We start from the raw sequence: 23,181 nt of genomic DNA, 5'->3' as shown, positions 1-23,181 counted from the left end.
AGTACAGAAGAAAGCTACCTTTCCTGAAATTCTCATTAACAGTGGCAAAGTCTAGCAAGAACACGTTACATTTTCTTTGTTCTTGGCTGAAATTGTATCAACTCAAGGTGCCAAAAGAGGGAAGATGTTATACATGCATAAGGCAACAAACCAAAGTCAGCACTTCACCAAGAGCTGGCATAACAATAGAACGGCCTCCCAAGCCTAAACCGTGCAAACTATAAGCAAAATAAATACTAAAAATACCCTCTCAATGATGAAAATTTAGGAATCTGCCCCAAGTAATGAAAACCTAGGAATCGTAATCCGCTCCCAGTTATCATTCCAATCTAATTTTCCTGATTTCTCTGTACCCTAGCTACAGGTCTTTGCTTACTGCTATTTCCTCCATCTCAAGAAATCGCTTTCCCTCTGCTTATTATCCAGAAGCTGAGTTAAAATTTACCCCTCGCCTGGATTCCCCTCGCATCCTATCTGTTGTGGCTTCCCCTAAAGCTAACTAGGAACCTCAAACCAAAGTAGTTTCTTGCTAAACTGAACTTGTAAAGAGCTTAATTATTAAATACTGCCTTCTGGCGTTTCCTACTCAGTTAATTTTTCAAATGTTTGTTTTGAATCCTAGGAGATAAGCAACTTGAAAGGAGGACCTACATAAGTAAATAAATCTATTTCTATGAAATTAGCATACAGTTATGGTAAATGGTTTGAAAATACTTCAAATTAGTTGGGTTATTGGTCAAGTTATTTCGGTTGGCTTTAAAACCAGAGGCTGAGTCAGCAAATCACAGTTAAGAACCAAATGAAGAAGGCCCCAAAGAACACTGTGTATCTCTCCCATAAAAGGTATGCTTCTAGAGCACCGAGTTCAACTCAACAGACATAACTGTCAGGGGCTGGGGATTTAGCTCAGTGGCACAGTGCCTGCCTAGCAAGCACAAGGTCATGAGTTTGGTTCCTGGTACGAGAAAAAAAAAAACAAAAAAAAAAAAAAAAAAAAGACATAACTGTTGCAGAACTATAAAGAGCATGAATATATTAAGGTAAAGAACAAAATAAGGTCAAAAAAATAAGTACACGATGCACAGCCCTGTGATCATGTTCTAAAATCTACTGAACTCAGACAAATCACGCAAATAATCTACTTAAAACAAAACTACAAGTTGATACATGGAGGGCTTGTTTCAGCAAATGAACACTACACAAAAACAAAAATTGCTGTGATGTTTTTCTTCACTCTTACTTTTGTCATTCAAAAGCAATATATGACTACATTGCTATCTTAAATGACATCTGGAATCGCCCTATGGAACAAGAATTCCAAGTATGTTCTAGAATTCCACGGACGTACACCAAAGCGAAGGTTTTTCTCATTGCATAAAGAAGCACAGTTCTTACCATCATCTTTTCAAAAAGCTGTAAGACTTCACTCTCTGAGAGCGGCTTTGGGACGTTTTCCATCATCTCTGAAGGTGCGAATGAGCAGTCACTGCTCCCAAATGCAGGAAGAGGAGGCCGCTCTTTCTTGCTCCCAGGAATTCTAAGGCTGGCAAATTTATCCAGCTATGATGAAAGATAAAATAGCACACGTAAGTACTTCCTCTCCAACAACTCTTTTTTTTTTTTTTTTTGGTTTTTCTCCGGTACCGGGAACCGAACTCACGACCTTGCGCTTGCCAGGCAGGCGCTTTTTGCCCTGAGCTAAATCCCCAGCCCCTCTCCAACAACTCTTACCTAACTCCATAAATGGAAAACACAGAGCCGGTCACATTATAATTGTGATATCACATTGTCACTTTCTTGTCAAAAAGCATTCAGAACTGGAAGTACCATTCCCATCTAAAGGCGGAAGAGAAATCACACAAACCTAAAAGATTCCTCTAATCTTAAAGTCATGTAATTATAGGTATGAGATTTTAGTGATAGCTGACCTTTCTCTATAGATTACTAAACTAAATTTTACAAAGGCAACTTAACTAATTCAATGTTAGCACCAAGTTAGTACTCAGTGTTTTGGGCCCAGGCCACCACCCGGCCCCATGATCAAATATCCAAATGTATGTCATCAGGGGGCAGGACTGAGTTCTACTTCTATCTTCATAGCTTATTAAGCCTGATAACACTTTTCTCTTTGCTCAGGTTGGTCTGTGTTTGAAGTGCTTGAGCATCTATATAGCAGGGTACACAAATCCTTAGGGAATAAAGCTGTATTTCCGTAAGGAGATTTCTTCTACAAGGTCAAATACTTCATTGACATTGGAAGATTCATAGGCATTTGTTTATTTGAAATAGTTTGAATTTCTTAAGTTCTATTCCTCACAAAGAACCCAGACGTATTTCAAGATTCACATTTCAACAAAAGCAAAAGCTCTCAAGGCAGTTGTCAAGAATAGAAGCATATATATTTTAAAAGCATAAATGATCATTCTTTGAATTGCTTATTATTGCTACATACTTTAGGCTATTATTTTTACCATAATAAGTGTAGGATATACATTTCTTACTTTACTCATTATGGTAGCCACAAGCTATATATAGCTATTGAATTAAATTGAAGAATATTAAAAATTCATTTCCTTACTTGCACTCAACACATTTTAAGCTCTCAAGAGCCTTATGAAGCCTGTGGCTAGCGTATTGGTCAAAATGTATGTAGTACATTTCTATTACCACAGAATGTTCTATAGGACAGCTAATATAACTAATAAAGAATTCTGACACCAAAAAAATCTCGATTTGAAAAGAAATATCCCACAGTTTTGAACACTGGTAGCTGAGTTGCAAAGTCAAGAAAAGACTGCCAGATTTCCACTAATGCCCAGATTCCCAGCACTCAAAACACATGAAGCCATGCATGAACTAAATCCAAACTAAAGAAGCAACACAGCCCAGCCTCAGGTCAACTGGAGATTAAACTGACTCAGTCTCCCAATTCAGCAGCCTAAAAGAAGAATGGCATGCCCCTTTTAGGAGGAAGTTATTACTTCACATAAATTTTGAGGGCGAAGTTTTTACTGTACAGTACTTAAATGTTCACTATATAATTAAAGATTGCTAGACACCAAGGAACATGAAAATGTGATCCATATTTTAGAAGACAACAGACCTACAAATGGCCCAGATGTCGGAACTTACCAGGGAAGTACTTTACAATACAATGAAGGAAAGTGCTGAGGAAATAATGAAAAGAGTGGATTGAACCTCATATATGAGAGATGGAGAATTTATTTCAGAGCAAATTCACAGAAACTACTTTTTAAAAAACAGATGCTTTGGAAATGAACAATAAATTAGAAGTGAAGATTTCACTGAATGGTTGTAACAATTATCTGGACATAGCTGAGGAAAGAAATCAGTGAACCTAAACACAGTGAGTAACCCAACTAAGACACAAACAGGGAGACATGCAAGGGGCAAAGAAAGGAACAGCCCAGATAGGTAGTACAATGTGAAATGTTGTAACACAAGTTAACTGGAATCCAGAAGCTAACGAGAGGGGGAGAATGGTGCACAAGAAATATTTCAGAACATAAACCTGGTATGGTAGCTCACACTTTTAATCCCAGCACTGGGGAGGCTGAGGCAGGAAAATCACTAGGAGTTCAAGGCCAACCTGGGTGACACAGTCAGTTCGAAACCAGCCTGAACTACCTGGTGAGATGCTGTCTCAAAAAAATTTTTTTCTAAATTTAAAAATCAGAAAATATGCTGAGAAAATCGATTAAAAATATGTATATACGAATCAACTCATGCATGCAAGAATCTCAGTAAAACCCAAAAAGATACACACACACACACACACACACACGCGCGCGCGCGCGCGTGCATTTCATAGTCAAACTACTAAAAATTAAAAATAAAAGATAAACCACAGAAGAGCAGTCAGAGAAATAACACATTCTATATAAGAAAAAAACACAATGTAACAGCTAATTTCTCACCAGAAACAATGCAAACAGTGCTTAAAGTCAGGGAATGACTTTACGCACTATTTTAAAGTCTGTAGGAAAAGTACTGCCACTTTGAGATTCTGTAGCAAGTGGAAATACTTCTCATAAGCAGAAGCAAAACAAAAACTCTCAGACCAAAGCTGAAAACAGCTGTCTCCAGCAGAACCATACTACAAAAGTGTCTGCAAGTTTTCAGGCTGAAGGGAAACGATACTAGGAGCAGTCACAGACATACAGAAATGAAAAACACAGGAAAACCCCTTAGATAGTGCTGATAAACGAGCTGTACAGGACCTACCTTAAGTAACAATTAGTGGGAAGAGATAAGCACATAAGCTGGTGATTTTATGTAGCTACATAGAAAATGTAGCATGGAGCACACAGAATGTACTGCAATATATAATAAACAAGAGTGGGATCTCGCTCACCAACATAAACATTCTATCCCGGAATAAGGCAGAAACAAAAGTCTCCAGATATCATCCCATCTGTTATATACCTTTGTATAATTCTTTATTTCTTTTTAAAAAGTATGAGACATTAAAAAAAAAAAAAAGTGTTGTAAGAAATGGGACTGGTGCTCTGCCTATCTTCTGAGTGACTGCTCCAGAGCCATCACCTCTGTGCAGGTCACGTCACTTCCTCGGGCAGACTCTACGGACTCCACACACACCCGAAGTGTAACTTGATTAAAATGCCAAACTTATAATGAAGTGAAATTAAGCAAAACATTATTAATGCAACATCAATATTGTAAAGGTAAACATGTCAATAAGTGGGAACAGTAATCTCAAGCACTTAACAAGCAAATATGTAAATCACGCCCTAATGTCTTCATTAGTGACGGGTCTGATAAATTTTTACTTTTCAACAAAACCAGTACTTTTCTAATAAAAAGCTTAATAAACCATAACAATAACAATGGCTTTTATTGTTTTGTTTTATGGCACTACAAACTGAACCCAGAGCCTTTGCACTGAACTACATCCGCAGCCCTCTTTTTATGAGACAGGGACTCACTAATTTGCTAGATTGCATAGGCAGAGCTTGAACTTTCGGTCCTGCTACCTCAGCCTCTGCGTGCTGGGTTACAGGTGTGTGCCATCACACCCAACTAATACTGACTAATATTTATTGAGTGCCCTCTCTCTGTCAGGTATCATGCTAAGAAGGTGAAATGCAGCATCAAGTTAGACGCATTTGCTCCTTAAAGAAGAAACCATGTGTCTAAGTAAAGAACAAAGTCCAAAACGTTGCTAAAATTAAATTTCATAGTATTTATCTTATACTATTTATCTTATAGAATAACACAAAGGGGGAAAATCAGTCTTATGTTTTTAGCTGTGAAGCTAATTTTTATCAGTAAATAATAATTTGTAAAAATAACATACATAACATAAAATTAGCCCATCTCCCCTATATGCTTAGCACCTAAACTCTGAATGAAGGCTGGACTTTACCCAAGTAGAAAAACAAGTCTGTACCTGGCCACAAAGAGTTGGTGAAAGGCAGAAAGAGATAGTAAAAACTAGCAATATCTCTCATCTAGCTTCTAAATCTATAAATGTTGAAATATTAATGAAGATATAAAAAGATCTGTTATGGCTGTGTGTAAACTGTCCCCCAAAGCCTCATGAGGTCATAGGTAGGGCTTTTCAGGGGTGGCCGAATCTAGAATGTGTGATGCTGGCATCAAGGATGTGTGATTGCTAAATTAGTCCATTGACTGGTCTGGCACAGTTCTGGGTAGAATTAAGGGAGGCCCACCTTCATGAGTAGCCTGGATGGAATACAAGTGACCGAAGAGGGTTGTCTCTTGTTGCTTGCTTCCTGCTTGTGACTTGCTGCCTTGTGCCTGCCCCGTTTTGCAATGGACTGTTTCTCCTCACAATGCCTCTCTGCCATGCCACCCTGCCTTGGAGTCAGCCGACTATAGACGGAAACCTCTACAAACTGTGAAGCATATAAACCTTTTCTCCTTTAATTTTGGGTGTTGGGTATTTTGTCTCAGCAACAAGCGAAGTAACTAAGATAGGATCAGATTTTTATACTTTTAATATATTATTTTATTTATATTCCCCGATTAGGAGGGTAAAAAACAAAATAACAGCATCTTCCCTTTCTAGAACAGTGAACTGAATCTATTGAATACCTCAGGTCTAAAGGAAAAGCATACCCAGGTATGTGATGCTTTACTGAGCATTCCAGGGAGATTCCACAAAATTTGGGCAAAGTTAAAAAGCCAGAACAAAGTGAGCTTCACTATCAAGTCATTTTTTTAAAGCAGTGTTACTATTTCACTCACAAATGGAACAATCACTACTAATTTACCCCTCAGTAAATGGGACGTACAATTTGCTCAAAGCAAGGCACAGCAGAACACACAAGCAAACTTCACAAATATTTTAGAACTTAAAAGCATCTAGAAATCATGATACTGACTGCAAATTGGCCATTACCTTGCATTTGGCAACTTGGTTGGGGGTAGTTTAAGTGTGCCATTTTATAATCTGTAATTTTCATTGTCATATGAAGATTTCGTAGTTTTATATGCAATTTTTCTCTTAAAGTCAAGCTAGAAACTCAACCTGTAAAGTACACAAATAATCCATATTGGTCGAGTAATTGGTTAAACACACGCACAAGACTGAGGGAATTCTGTTCTAATATTACTTGGAGGTGGTACACCACATTTAATTAGGAAGGCTTTGTGTCTGGAGTGTACTAAGTTTTATAAATTAATATCACTTATCTTCAGGGGAAGTTAAATGAGCACCCTACTGAGTATTATCTCATACTGAGTAATCACACTGATAATCAGTAATGACAGCTTAAATAAAATTAATTAAACAAAACACAGGCTCTGAAAAAAAACCATCTGGATTTTTAGCTACAGTAAAACAGTATAACAGTGAAAACTCCAGTGCTTAGAGTTTTCACTATTACATTATAAATACCAGCAGAGTAGTATGGGTTGGTTATTGTCATTATTTAAAAGGAAAGAAAATGTAATTAGTCGTCTTAAGATTCTACTAGTCTGAAAAAGTTGTATAATCATAAATATATTTCCTTAGAAGCCAGAAAGGAGATGAAATTCTCACCCAGTACAGAATTTAAGTAAACAAAAGCTCCTTCTAATTAATCAATTCTATCTAAATGAATACCTGAAATATAAACTATATTGCTTAAAATTATCCACCAACTTTCATGCAATTTCATTTTACTTAAAAGAAGGTATAAACCTAACAACTAAAACAGCTCAGCTCTTTGATAGCTTTACGACTCACCTGGCAACGCGCTAATTAAAAACATAGCCCCAGACTCTGACTTCTAAATTCTGCTCTGCACCGACTTGCTGTGGTACCATAACTAAGCAGGCAAACCTCGTGTGACAGTGTGATGGTGCCTATCCCACAAGAGTGTTAACAGGAAACGCAGGGTCTTCCCTGACCATGCACCCAACTCATTCGCTAGCACAGCGCACGTACACTCGCTTCTCATGACCTTTCAAGTAACTTAGAAAATCTTTTGCTTCGCAATTACTGATTTCATCTTTCTCCCACTACAAGTACCCTGCTGGACAAACCATCAGTTATCCCACTCACTGGGTAGTCAGTCTCTAAGATGGAACCTACTGGTTCTCTGACTCCTATAACCAATAGGATACTGAGGAAATTTTTTTTAATTTTGAAAATTTTTATTAGTACATGTCTCTAGTCCCCATTGATTACTGAGGAAATTATGGAGTGTTACTTACAAGACTAGGTCATAAAAGATACTACAGCTTTTGTCCTGTTCCCTGTTGGGTCACTCACTCTGAGTTATGCCAGCTGCCAGATAAGGAGAATACCCAGTATTTACAAGGAGTCCCACAAAACAAAGAACTGAGATCCTCTATCAAAAGATAAAAAGACTCCTGGCCAGCAGCCATGTGCATGAGTCACCCTGGAGTTTAGACAGCCTCATGCTTTAGATTTCCTCCTAGTATAAGGCAGGGATGGGGCCAACAGAGACACCAATGGATAGGGCCTTGGAGACACCAACAGAACCTAGATCTTAGGATAAGAATGTGGTTAAGAGGTCATGGATTACAGCCTGAGATTCCATGCCTCTTGTTTTAGGGGCCGGGAATATGGCTCAGTAGCCCAAGTGCCTGCCTGGCAAGCACAAAGTCCTGAGTTCGATTCTCGGTATCAAAAAAAAAAAAAAAAGAAAAAGGAAAGAATGCATACCCATGTCTGCTGTTCTATGAGAGTACCTAGAATAGGTCAAGTACTACTGTCATCGTATTTTGTGGAGTTTTTTGTTTTTGGTACACTGATAGGTTTTTATTTTTCCTACACTCATGATTGAGGAAAAATACCACCTTCCCCTTAAAGGTTAATGAAAGTAAAGATTTAATCTTTCTCCTAAGACACCATGGGTTCTAACACAGATCCATCAGTGGTCCATGGACTCCAGGTTAAGAACTCCAGGAAGGTGAATATAGGATGATAACAGATGTAGTGGCCAGAAACAAGAAAGAAACTCAGGTTCTGATGCCTTCAGTGAATCAATGGGAGGGAATGGAAGACCTACACTTGTGACCAACAAGGAGTGCACAAGGCCACATACTCTGATGGTCTGGGCTTCAAACAGAGCTGCAAGCGTTTGAAGAAGAAGCTGCCAGGAAAATAAAGCCATCAAAGAACATCTAGGTTTCAATTAGAGCAAGAAGGAAAGAAAACATTAGAGGATCGCAGACTCTGAGTTCCAAAGGGCAAAGTAGGAGGGTCTGGGAAACCCAGAAGAGCTGAGATAACAGATTAAGGGAATAAAGTGTTATGTTACCTGAAAGGTGATATGAATTATGACAACTAGTAAAACTTCATAAAGAAACATAAAACAAACCACGCAGATTATACCTTATTCATTTATCTCCTCTCTCCATCACTCTACAGGTTTTTTTGTTTTGTTTTGTTTTTTTCTTTTTTGGTAGAGGGAATCGAACTCAGGACCTTGTGCTTGCCAGGCAAGCACTTATGCTGCTGAGCTATATCCCCAGTCTTCTCCATCACCCTAGTATAAGGCACTTGGATAAGTGGTACAGCCTCCTAACCAGCTTCCAAGTGTCATTGTTACTTTTCTCATTGCTGAGACAAAACACCTGACACCCAGAGTTAAGGAGGAAAGGTTTATTTCAGTTCAGTCTGTAGAAGTTTCAGTTCATAGTCAGCTGACTCCAAGGCAGGGCAGAATGGCAGAGGGGCATCACAGAGGAGAAACAGTTCATGGCGTGGCAGGCAGAAGGCAGCAAGCAGCAACAAGCAGCAGCAAAAAATAGCAGCAGGCCTACCTCCTTTCTGTCCCTTTCTATTCTGTCCAGGTTACAAATCTGTTGATTATTGCCACCCATGCCTAGGATAGGGCTTCTGTTATCCATACCCTTAATCCCAGAACCACACCATTAATCCACATCCATACACCCTAATGTAGAGACCTTCAAAACTCCCCACCCATGACCACATGAGGCTTTGCAGGGAACATCTAAATACAATCCATAACACCAGGCTTTCTCTGGTCCTCCACCCTACTGGTCCAAGCAATCCTCAATGCCAATATTGTTTTCTTACTGAAAATGTAAAGCCAATCACATCCTTCATTCCTGTTTAAAACTTCTCAATGGCTCACCATTATTCATAGGATGACATTCAAATATCTTACTATGACTCCAAGCTTCACCTTGATTTAAACTTTTACTTCCTCACTAGAAAATCTCTTTAGTGTTCCACCACCTTCTACTGTAGGATATAGATGTAAAACCTAAAGTTAGTCCCTTATGCATGTTCATGATGTTTCTTGTATGTCTAGAACCTATTAAATAGTATGAGCATAAAAGAGACAAGGAAAATTGTAAATTTTTTTTTGTATGTGTGATGCTGGGGATAGAACCCAGGGCTCTAAGCATGCAAGGAAACAGCTCTACCACTGAGCCACATCTCTAGCCCCAAAATTCTTAATTTTTTTTTTTTTTTTTTTGGTTTTTCTCCTGTACCAGGAACTGAACTCACGACCTCGCACTTGCCAGGCAGGTGCTTTGCCGCTGAGCTAAATCCCCAGCCCCTATGATTTTCCAACCTTTATTTTGAGGAGTTGGTTTCTCTTTCCTCCCCCCCCCCAACCAGGAACCAAACTCACGACCTTGCGCTTGCCAGGCAGGCGCTTTTTGCCGCTGAGCCAAATCCCCAACCCCTAAAATTCTTAATTTTTAAATTGTACTTTTAAGAAAAACTGTAGTTTCAGGATACAAAAATCACTCCAGCCTTTTTCCCTTCTAAGAGATTCACTCCAAAAAAATTTCTAAAGTTCTAAATTGGCCTTAGTGGCTCATGCCTACAATTCCAGCTCTCTGGGAAGTTGAAGCAGGAGGATCACAGTTTCAATCCCAGCCCCACCGGTAACTTAGCAAGACTCTGTCTAGTGTCCCAGGCCAAGAAGATAGGAAGGTAATTATTAATTTACTCAATACAAATTAACAAAATACTTATTCTGTGCTCACAGCCATGCCACTAGGTTCCAGGGGTTGTCTAGAGAATAAAATACAAATCTGTATTCCTAAGAACTTCAAGCCTTGTCCAGTAAACTTAAACACTGGCAGGCAGGTTCAGAAGAGTAGACCTCGTGCAGCGTGAAGGCATCTAGCCCGTTCTCCTGGAGTCCTCCGGAAGGGGTCCTCCGTGAGCTGCTCCTCAAACTGAAAGCTGATGATTGAGTTGATGATAACCAGGTAAAGAGGATGGGATGAGAGTGTCAGCAGACAGGGTTGAAAGTGGTCCCACCAAGAGCAGATGGGGACCCCAACTAACCCCACCCAGGGGGAGGTCATAGGTTTTCTGACTTCCATCACAGAGAAAGAATTTTCAGGGTACATCATTGAGAAGGATAAATAGGTTTATTAGCCAGGAAGACCTGTACACTCAGTGTAGGCTCTCAAGGGAGAGGGCATGATGGTCAAATGTTGAGGGTTTTTATGTGGTTTTGGGAGTGAGCTAGGTGATCTGGGATGTGTATTCCTACTGTCCCTCAGGTTACTGATCAGTTAGAATGCAAACCATTTACTGTGTTTGAAACAGATATGCTGGCCCATTAGTACTGGTGTTTCCTTGAGCGTGGAGGGCTATGGGAGGATGAGCAATTTCCCAACAGCCCTTTCTTACCTTTTATTTGTAAAAATAAATGGTCCCCATCTGCTCTTGGTGGGACCACTTTCAACCCTGTCTGCTGACACTCTCATCCCATCCTCTTTACCTGGTTATCATCAACTCAATCATCAGCTTTCAGTTTGAGGAGCAGCTCACGGAGGACCCCTTCCGGAGGACTCCAGGAGAACGGGCTAGATGCCTTCACGCTGCACGAGGTCTACTCTTCTGAACCTGCCTGCCAGTGTTTAAGTTTACTGGACAAGGCTTGAAGTTCTTAGGAATACAGATTTGTATTTTATTCTCTAGACAACCCCTGGAACCTAGTGGCATGGCTGTGAGCACAGAATAAGTATTTTGTTAATTTGTATTGAGTAAATTAATAATTACCTTCCTATCTTCTAGGCCTGGGACACCAGCCATTGCTTCTTGCCATGCTAAGTTATTCTCAACAATGTTTTTAAATAAAAGCAGATCAGGAAGCCAGGTGTCAGTGCCTTTTATACATGCAACAAGAAAAGCCAGACTCTTCCCAGTGCTGTCATTCACAGAACAGTCCCCCAAACTAAAAATGTAATCCCATGAGGAGGCAGTGTCATAGTTTACATACTGAATGTCCCCCAGAGGCCTACGTGTTGGAGGCTTGGTCCCCAGCCAGCGTCACTACTGGGAGATGGCGGCACCTTTAGGAACAGGGGCCAAGTAGAACAAAGTGATGGCACTGGGAGGGCGCCCTTGAAGGACACCTTGTGTCTCCAGGCTCCTTCTTGCTTTGCTTCCTGGTCACCACGAAGTGAACGGGCCACCTCCGCCTCATGTTTTTTCCATAAGACTGTGTGCCACTAGGGCCAAAAGCAACAGGACCGAGTGACCACAGACGGCAACTGTGAGAGTTGATTAGCTCAGTTATTTTTCCACAGGAATGGAAAGCTGACGGACACAGGCAGTAGGGAAAACAACCATTCAAATGGAAAGAGCACCCAAAAAAAGCCCACTAATCCAAAGTTATATCTACCTATATCTATTCAAACTACAAACTTAATTATATATATTCAAATAGTAATAGTAAATACTTGAAAGAAAACACAGAGCTCTCCAAAATATATTACATTTTTAAAAGGCACAGCTCAATAGAAACATACACAAAAGTCATCTGAAGACACCAACAACTGTTTTCTGACTGCCAGCCCAGCATGCTTCCATTCGCAATCCATCCCAGGGATAGCCCAGAAGCGATCTTACTACAGTCAAGACATGTCAACACCTGCCAACCTGGATTCCAACTTGTCCTTCAAAATCCAGTAAAAAAAAAAAAAAAATCCACTCTACACAGTCATCTGTAAGATCAAGTGGACTCAATTTACTATTTCCACTGAACCCTGTACATTGGCATAGCCCGGCTCACGCCATACTCCAAGTATGGATTCCATGTCTGTTTCCCCACTGGGCCCAGAAGCCGGGCTCATTCTTATAAATCTTCACCTTTCTCTGACAGTCCTAAGCACTCCATAGAAACTTAATGAATGAGTGGACAAAAGAATGAATAAACAAGTATGCACTCCCCAGTACATCTTAGCATACTCCACTCTGAGACTCTTGATCTTATTTCCATGTTTCTACTGATTTAAGGAGGCAGTCTCTAAACTATCCCATAAATATTTAAAGGTTCTGAGATAGTACTTAAGTGACACAACTGAACACCTAAGTGCAGGAAGTCCTAATTAACTCATCTTAATGGGCTTTGAAAGGCTCACCTGGCTTAGCAAATACTTTAAATCTTACAGAACTTACGATGTATTCTCTTACACATGCTGAGTTGCCCCAGTCAATGCTGCTGGTATCTACTTTATATAGAAAAGTGTATTTTAACACTATATAAATCCGAGAGAAAAATATTATCACATTTTTTGCTTTATCACTTGTTTTTAATTACCAATGAAAAATTAATAAGAATGTGAAAATGAACTTAGAGTACAGAAAGCCTTGTATCCTACTAGGACATTATAATAATTTTAAATAATTATTTTAAGTTGAGCTCTTATTTTTAAGCTAAAAATTTATGCTCTACTGCCTGACTCAAAAGTTAGGTACAAAGTCAGATAACCAAAATCACTTCTCCTTCTTCAGTATGGTGTCCATTTCAGCATACATCCAGAGGACTGATCGTACCTCAGCAGACAGAAAGAGTCTACAGTTAGAAAATGTCCCACCCTATTCAGCCACATTCATCTGGGGAACTATCTCTGAGTGAACGGATAGCAGAGAAAACCTTCAGAATGTGCACCAGTCACAGGGTAGCAAGTATTAAAGTGAGTCAAAAGGGCTCCTGACAAAACAGTCCAGAAGCCAGAGAACAGGGCAGTAAGAGATTCTCAAAGCACTTGGTAGGACTCGCCACAGACCAAGTGACACTATCTACAGGAGCTCCAAGACTCCCTTTCCGTGGGGCGTTTCAAGGAGCACCAGGGACCCCAGTGCCTATATCTGGGAGCAGGCCACAGCTGCGGCTGGATTTGTGATATTCATACAAAGATGTTCTGTATTCTTCACAGTTAAATGAAATCACATAGCCTTTACCTGCTGACATCTCTCAAACATCCCTGTCCTCTGGGATAGACTTTTTTTTTAGTTTTGTGTGGTTGAAATATTCAAAACGGTTCATTTCTCATCATAGAAAACTTCTTACCATATATTGCCATAACTGTAATTTTCTCAGAACCAAGGTTATTGGTTCTGTGCAACTTTCCCTTTCATTTTTAAAAAGTGAGAAATTTCCTATAGATGGCTTGCAGAGAAAAGCAGAAAAGAAGATAGACTTCTAGATGTCACATTTGGTACTCTTGGTTCAAAAAGGGTTAACACATAAGTGGTGGTACAGTGCTTTAGGTAAAGATGTTCTCTGGACCAGCTGCCAGAGTTTCCTATCACATGTCTTGAACTCACTTGCATCAGTTTCCCCATCTTAAAAATGAGAATAACCATACTTAGAGGCTTAAGTGAAGATTAAATGTATTTATATAGCTAACATTTAGAATACTACCATTTAGAATAGCACGTAGCAAACAATTACACAGTATTTAGCATGCATTTTAATCAGCAACTGTAGTTCTCTAGTTGCTGGTTCTTTCTTTTGATTTCTTACAAGTGTCTGGGGTATAGGAAAGCCAAGACTGATTTCACACTTCCAGTCCTGGTACTGTGGGCTGCAGGGAAGAACCTCCAATCACCCTAACCTAAGCCCATGGGTGCCCAGCCTCTTCCAGGCTCACCCCAGTTATGCTATAACATTCCCGAAGGAACTTTCTAGTCTCTGGAAAGTTCTTGCATATTGACTGAGGGATGTCTGTCAAGTTAAGAGAGGCAAGGTCCTACCATGGAGGCCGGATGTGCCATGTTAAAGAATTTAGGCCAACCTACAGAAGCCTCAAGGCAAAACATGACGGATGTGCCATGTAAATAGGTCACTGTGGTGCTGTGCAGAAAGCTGGCTTTTGCGGGGGTAACAGAAAGCTGTTTAGGAGCCCAGACAAGAGAAAAGGAGGTCGCTAACACCGATAGAAGGGATTTGGAGAAAATAGAGTTAAGAAATAATCAGAAAGAAACATTGGAAGGGCAAAGCTACCTTCTAAGGGAATATAGGAATAAAAATAAGTTTTAAAGGAAACTGAAGTATTTCTAGTATAAACAGGACATCCACATAGAGGAGTCCTATAGGACCACTGCAATTAATGTTTCCATCAGAGGAAAACATGTTACACAGATGTATAAATTGTAGGTGCACTCTTCAGCAATGATCACCCTACCAAAGCACTATATAGAGAAAGACAAAGGGCAGTTTGAGAGAAGAAAACAAAGAAATAACAATAATTTAATACAGACAAAAGATAACACAAATACAATAGAGATGGGAAAGGGAAGTTCAGAGGAGTGTGAAACCAAGAAAAGGTGGTATCACAGAGGCCAATATATCTTTCTTCATAGAGGAAGCAGACAATTTTATCTAGTAGTGTAGATAAATTTAGTAAATTTCCAAGGAGTAAAAGCTGACCACTAGGCCAGGGGTACAGCTCAGTGGCACAGCATTTGCCTGGAAAGCACGGGATCCTAAATTCAATTCCCAGTTTCAAAAAAAGAATAAAAACTGACCACTACTAAAGATAAAAAAGGTCATTTCATAATGCTACACAATTCACAATAACCCTAAATATGTACAGTCAGCCCTCCACATCCATAAATAACAGTGGATTAAAGATGTGATACGGCCTATAACAGTAGTGTCTACAAGATTGTATATGCACTGATAGTTTTCTTATCATCATTCCCTAAACAATACAGTATAACAGTTATGTGCATAGAATTTGCATTGTATAAGGTTATAAGAATGTAGGAATGATTACAAATTATGAGGATATGAACAGGTTACATGGTAATACTACATCATTGTATTGATACAACTTGAACACCCATGGATTTTGGTGTTTGCAGGAGTTCCTAAGAACCAATACCCCATGGATACCAAGGAACAAGTATATGCTCTTGATCCCCCCACACACACCTTTTTTTATTGTCACACATGTTTGCAATACATGTTTACATTCCTCGTGGGGAGCTGGTGCATGTATTTAACACATGTAATTCCTTTTCATCCCCTTTCGACCCCTCCTGCCTCCCTCCCTCCATCTCTTGGTCCCCTTCCTATTTGAGAAAGCTCTATCTCACTACTTCCTTTTATATATCTTTTATTTTGTTCTCTATTTATACTTTGGGTTTTTCACATAAGAGAAACCACGCAATATTTAAGCTAGTATATCTGATTTACTTCACTTAAGATTTTTTCTTAATTGTCTATGAAAGAATCCCTATAAATAGGGATAACAAAGCTCAAAAGCTAAATAACTTAATCAAAGTCATACAGCTAGTAGGTGGCAAAGCTGTCATTATAACCAAGCTGTCCTACATGCAACTGCATGGAATAAAGAATAGACACTAATGGAAAGACCTCATGACTTCTCTAGTTTCTGTTCAGGCCAATGTTTATTTTTCTAGCTACAGTTGTTATTTGTGGGTCATGAAATCCATTTAATGGATTAGATCACCATTCTTTTTTTTTAAGTAATGGAGAAGAGTGAAGAAAAGTAGAAGAAAATGGAAAGGAAAAGATCAGAGTTCATTATGCTTAGTAACATTAAATACTGGCTATAAAAACTTCAGTTTCAACTGAGAAACAGTTTGAAGAGTTATGTGAGGCAGGCAGCACAATAAAATGCTACTCCTTATTATCAGTCCTAGACACACACACGCGCGCGCGCGCATACACACACACACACACGCACACATCTCAAAACCAATGCTACAGGCCAAAAAGGGATCACAGTACTGTTGGCAGCAGTAGGACAAAAGAAGAAATGAAGACCCCACACAGTAGGAGTAGAGTACCATGGACAAATGATCACAGGGATAAGGAAGAAAAGGGCAGGTCACAAACAACTCAAATTCCTAAAACAATCAGTGAATGCTTGATTGGATAACAGCTCAAGTCCATGTTCCGTTTCTTCCAACTTACCTTGTCAAACTTCTTTCCTTTCCTCTCACTCTCCCCCTTGTCAATCTTTCTGCCTCTGAGGAAAATCTCAGCTCAGGCATAAACAATGGATGATCACAAACTACATGATAGCTGATATGCTATCCGGCAGAAAATTCAGGTATTTGTGGAAGGAACACTGCTTAAAATCTATTTACCCTGCCTAGGGATCCCATCATTCCTATAAGACTTCAATAATCCATCATTCCTATAAGACTGTGCCCTGTGAAATTCCATTCAGTAATAACTCAAGAAACCATGTTGAAACCTGCAGCACTTCTGCAGGCCTTTAACAAAACAAGTTAAAGAGATGGGCTTTTAACATTAATCCTTCCCATGACATTTCTATTTGATGTTTCTAAATGCTGGTATTCAAATGTATGGTTACAGCAGAGCTATATTCTTCCATTCCTTCTCTCAAGTTTTGCCCAAAAATGGCTATTCACATTAAGAACTTCTAAATTAAAAGCATACATGGGATGTATATGCTGTGGGGGTGGCAAACTTTAATTAGAAAACATATTGCCAGAGCATATCACAGCATCAATGGCAAATGTTTCTCTGAGCTCTAACACACTAGAAATAGTTTAAAGAACCCCCAAAATATCCAGCTACTCTTTCCCTTCTGACAGCTCGGCACTTCTGTAACACACATCCCCTGCAAGGCTCATCTGCAAGTGTGTCACCCCACCTCTCTCTCCGTACATCAGGAAACATCTGTAAAAGGGGTAAAAAGGGACAGAACTAAAGCAACACTCGAACACACTTCAGTTTAATGACACTCACCAACACCATGTGAGGAAGCAAGCAAAGGCATCATTAGCCCTGCCTCGTAAGAGGCCAATCAAATGACTGAACTGTCTAGGTCACAGGGCTTTGTCATCATGAAATTCTGTGTTTAACAAGAGTCTTCTGATTCCAAATCCAATCCCTTGCCACACTGCGTCGGTCAGCAATGAACAAGATTCTATTTTGGTATCTCTTGTTCGCATTCAGCCATGCTTGTTCTCAGACCTCTATGACAATGGATCCAGCTACCTAAACGAGACTATCCACTCGATCCTGCTCTTACTACACTCCTGACCTACTCAGGGCACAAGCTAAAACACAGGTCAGGTCAGAACCACAAAAGTGAGGTAATTAGCAGGTTGCTCAGCAAGTTCATATGGAGAGGTCAGTGAAAAACTCAGAAGATGGTCATGCATACACCCAAGATGAAAGCAGGGGCCAGGCAATAGTCACCAACAAAGAATTAGAAGGCTTAGTATGTCTCAGACACTCCAAGATTTAATAACACATCAGTTCTGTCTGTAAAAGGTTCAATGAGAAAAACAAATGATGTAGTGCTAAAAATATACACTAAACACCCAAAATTTTGATCTTACCAAGGCAAGGATAAAGATAGAAATAAGGAATGGCAAAGAATAACATACTGAGGAGGAGCCCACCTAACATAAGATAGAGTAAGACGATCTATGCAATGGCCTGCTAACGCCACTTCATGACTGTTTCTGAAATTTAGGTAAAGATTGTGGTGGACAGTGTACAAGGATAGTTTTATAGTAAAATTAAGGGCAGTGTCTGAAAAAAAAATGTAGTGGCCATAAAATATAAATCAACTTTAAAAATATAATATAGAATAGTATCCAGCGATAAAAAGGAATGAAGCACGTGCAGCACTGCAGACGAACCTTGAAAACATTATGCTAAATGAAAGAAGTCAGTCCCCAAAAGACTACGTCCTACGTGGCTCCATTTATATGAAAAAGCCAAAAACACGCAAATCTATAAGAAGTAGACAGGTGGTTGTCCAGAGCTTGGTGACCTGAGAAAAACTGGGGTGACTATCTACAAGTACGAGGTTTCTGTGGAGGACGATGAAAATGTTCTAAAATCAACTGTAGTGATGGCTGGACAGCTTTTGTGAATACACTAAAAACTACTACTTTATATACTTTTAATGGGTATGGATGCTACATGAATAATACTTCAATAAAGCTGTTATAAATACACTATTGTGTATTCTCATAAAAATTCTCAAACATAAAAGTTGCACGTGGTTTTATTGTTGGCTCTAAGAAGCCATTTGAAGGCTACATTAAGCCAGCACAGTGTGTGTACGGGACTTTGGAGCTCTGTGGAATAAGACTGAAGCTACAGCCACACCACTCGCCAGCTAGGCATATTTGGGCAAACATCTTACACAGCTCAGCCTCTGCATCCTCAGGGGTACAATAAAGACAAAATCTACCTTGCAAGGTGAGAAACAATTATGTGATCTATATAAGTGTTTCACATTGCTAATGTTTTATAAACACCAGTACAGGTCATGCTCCACAGAACGCTTTAGTCAACAATCCACTCCATATACAACACCATACAGTCTAGGTATGCAGTAGGCTATACCACCTCCAAGCTGTGCAAGCACACTCTATGATGTTCATACAATGATTAAATCACCTAACAGTGCACTTCTCAAAACATATCCCTGTTGTTAAGCAACACATGACCATATACCAACAGATGTATCCAGAAACTTTTATGCAAATATCCTTTTCTTACATCTTAGTCATAGAAAAACATACCCAACATTCTTATTAAATGTTTAAATCATTTGTGTTAAGATCTAGGTCTCACTCATGTTTACCTATCCACTTTACCCAAAGTCAGCACTTTTGATATCAAGGATATAAAACATTTTGAATGTTTACTATGTTCGAGGGACTCTGCTTCATCCATAATATATGGTGATGGTGAATTCAAAACCTGGTCAGTGGAGTGCCATGCTTTTTCCTCTGTATCATGCTTACATATTTTTGATGTTACTCTTTATTTGAGCTTTGTTTTTGTTGTTATTGTTATTCTTTTACCATTACCATGAGTTAAATCTAAAACATTTCTCAGAAAAATTTATTGCAAAATGAAAGATTTATATTTGCCAAATATGTGAAATGGTGTTATAAGGTATAGTATTAATTACTTGTGAAAAACCCTATTTTTAATAAAATGATAAAGATATGTAAGGTATGCCTAGTTCTCTCATTTTTAAACAAAATTTCTAAAATATATGCATAATATTTTAGTCTGGTTTACTTTAATTAGCAACTACATATTTCTGAAAAGCTAACATATCTTCAGCTTTTTTTCTACCTCTTTTTGAAGTGTATAATTCATCCCCAGAGAATAAGAGCTGATTTGAATGATTCAAAGTTGAGTAACAATTTGTAATTAAACAAATTTTTTAAATTAACATATTGACTATCCCCTTTTACAACTTAAATGCAACAATTTAACGTATTTTGCCAGTTTTGCCTCTTAGTTTAGTACTATAAAAACAGTATATTTCCAATAAATGCAATTTTCAGCCATTGCAAAGGTGTTAGCACAACATGCCATCAACGTTTTATGGTTAGTTAAAATTCATAACAAAGAAAATGTGGAGAATAACCTTACCATATCATCCATCAGTGTCCTAATATTTAGGACACTGCAAATGAAAAAGAAAATCAATCATTAATTTATAACAGCTTTTTAAAATTTTAGTTAATGGAATACATTCAAATTTCTACAATGCTAACTTGAAGATAATTAAATTCTTGACAGGCTAATAAAAATGCATTATATATTGTTTTAATCTCTTGCTCAAAAAGATGGACAAAAGTTGCCATTTATGTCGTAGTTTCAAATACTAAAATTTTTTGGCTTCATGAATCTTACACACTAGACATGTAGTGTAGTACAATAAATATATCCTCCCAATTAGTGTTAATTGGCATTAAATATACAGACTTGGGACACCACTGATATATTTAAATATAATTTTCAGAAACTTTTTATAAGAAAGTAAAACTTTAAATTTACCTTTAGTATGCAACATAATAGATAATAAAGCACTTTGCTGACTTAATTAACTTAATTCTAATAATGAAGAATGTACTAGAATGAGTATTTGCATCTTTAACATCAGTCTGATTTATCACCAGTGGTGATAGTAGATACTTCAGTTTCATTGCCAACTTATTTGAGAACCCTTTTGCTGATTTCCTTGCTAGACAAACATAAGGACACTCAAAAAAAAGTGAATAAATTAGTTTCCAGCAATGCAGATCAAAAAAAAAAAAAAAAACCAGAAATCTATTTTATAAATCCTAGAACAGGGAAAGATTTTGTATTCAGATAACTAATCAATACCATTTCTCCTTTCTCTTGTTCATTGGAGAATTCTATCTTTGAAAGACCAGAGAAAGAGCCAAACACTTTCTAAGTAGGAAATCAGGCTTACTCTTTTATACTTATAAAAGGAGATGTAGTAACAATCCGTACCAAAGTTAAATATGGTATTCATGTTTGTATACTGAAGAATATCTTTATCCCCTTTGGGGATGGGTAGTACTGGGATTTGAACCCTGGGCCTCACGCATACTCTACCCTTAAGCTACACTCCCAGCTGAAGCACATCTTTATGCTCATGGCTACCTCAGTGCTAATCCCATTTAAAAATAAATCTATACAGTTTAAGTCATTATTCTAGATTTTCTTCTTTCACCAAAAGTTCTTCCTTCTAATACAAAGGAAAAAAGTAACTGACAGAACCTAAAATGAGTCTTGTATACTCCAAAGAATGTATTCAAATTAATAATCATTATTAGTCACACTACTAGGTTCCAGAGTAAACCGCCATATAATTAGAAGTGCCTTCTTTGGCCTGGGAATAAGGAAGCAAAATAACTGGATAAACTGAGTTAATGACTATTCCTAAACTATACAATTTGCTTTTTAGGAATACCATTTTCAGTCTTTGAAGTTAGTAAGTATGCACAGTTGTCCTTAAGAATGGATGTGATCATGAGAGACATTGTTAAATTTTTAAGACATTTATAGCCAGTGTCATCCCAGACACGTTTGACTACAATTAAACCAAAACTACACATCTCTTCAATTTGAAGGGGAGGAAACAAAAGCAAGGGAAAATCCTCTGTGGGGTTCTCTTGCCAACAGAGGATTCCTGCCCATTACATTTAGTTAACTTATCTTTTGTAACTCTATGGAGGTCATTATCATCCCAAATACAACACATATTGCTCCTGAAAGGGGTCATTATCAAGGTCCTGCCGCAGAATAAAAAGGAAAGTAGTCAAGTTCTAACAATACCATGTGAAGTGGTTTAATGCTTCCAAAGTGAAGCCAAGGTAATCAAGTATAAAGCTAAAATCCCCTTTAGAATAGTATGCCACAAGAAACTGAAAAAACCTACTTGCTCGAATGAAATATTCCCGAAGACTCATGTGAGTTGCTTCAGGGAAATGTCATGAAAGTGAAAGAGAGAAAGAATAGATAAAGAGAAATGAGACTAGATATATAAATGCAAGATTTATTAACTGAAAACTGCATAAAAGATACAGAAAGCAATGTAATAGGTATGAATGTAGTTAATGAAAGTTACATGATAAAAAAATCCAGATGCAAACAACCAGAAGAAACACGTTTATCTACCTTCAAAGGTTTAAAATTGGACAGCCTTTTAAATTAGTCATAGCCACATCCCGCAGCAAGAATAGGCACTCTTATGTAAAAACAAGAGGATGGATACCTTTTTGGTCATAGTTGTTGGCTTTTTATTTTTGCTTCTTTAAGTTTTTGCACTGCCTCACTCTAAGTCTTCCAATGGGACTCAGTTAATTTACTAAAGACTTGATCAGTTTTTCCAGACAATATTAGCACATAGAAGCCCATTTGCAACCTATACACAGTACTTCACAGAAAAAGAACAGGTGTTAAACCTCAACAGAATTATCATGCAGGAGTAGTAAACAGAAAAAAAAATACAAAACCCAAAGGAATGCAGGTATGAAAAATATAACAGAGTCTGAGGAAAAAATTCAAGAAGCTAAGGTCAAGTTCATTACTCCTTGTCTTCTGGAAAACATTTACCTATCGATCCTCCCCTGCAGCAAAAGCAGCCAATAGAGCAGGAAATGACAGCATATTCAAGGGTCCATGACAGGACTGAACATACTGACACGGAGTATGCAGTGATCTGAGAAATTTGTTTCTATCCCAAAACAATCAAGTCAGAATAGGTTTCACTTGAAGATTCAGCTTTATAAAGAACAAAGACTACTATGTTGTTGTTATTTTGCTATTGTTCTTTTTTTATTCTCTTTAAAATAAAATTTTAAAAAAAAGAATAAAGACTACATAGGTATTTGTTTACACACACGCTCTCTGAAATAAACCAGAGATGACGAGATAGAATTAAAAGTCTGAATAGATTTAAGCACTAGTAATTTCCCCTAAAAACTAGTAACTGGTAACAGTCTACTTCAAAAAACATGAAGGAGTGGACCTGCATTAGGATGACAGGTGAATTCATAAAATGTTGGGGGAATGGGAAGATTTGAGGACGAGAGAAAGGAAGATAGGCAGGAGAAAGAAATTAAAAAGGACCAAGATGTCTTATATACATAAAAATAAC

The 23,181-nt window shown here is 38.3% G+C and overlaps 1 protein-coding gene across 1 annotated transcript in view; it reads right to left on the bottom strand.

Annotated features, from left to right (window-relative positions):
* Positions 1-23,181, bottom strand: part of Diaph3 (diaphanous-related formin 3) — a 453,636-nt gene that overhangs the window by 409,787 nt on the left and 20,668 nt on the right. The window contains 1 exon segment of the mRNA XM_005374208.2: positions 1,396-1,560. Within this exon segment, the coding sequence (XP_005374265.1) occupies positions 1,396-1,560 (165 nt within the window).

Source organism: Chinchilla lanigera, unplaced genomic scaffold, assembly GCF_000276665.1.
Source record: "Chinchilla lanigera isolate Chin_1 unplaced genomic scaffold, ChiLan1.0 scaffold00003, whole genome shotgun sequence".
Lineage (NCBI taxonomy): Eukaryota > Metazoa > Chordata > Mammalia > Rodentia > Chinchillidae > Chinchilla > Chinchilla lanigera.
Note: the sequence above shows the minus strand (reverse complement) of the source record. Positions and strands in the feature narration are given on the sequence as shown.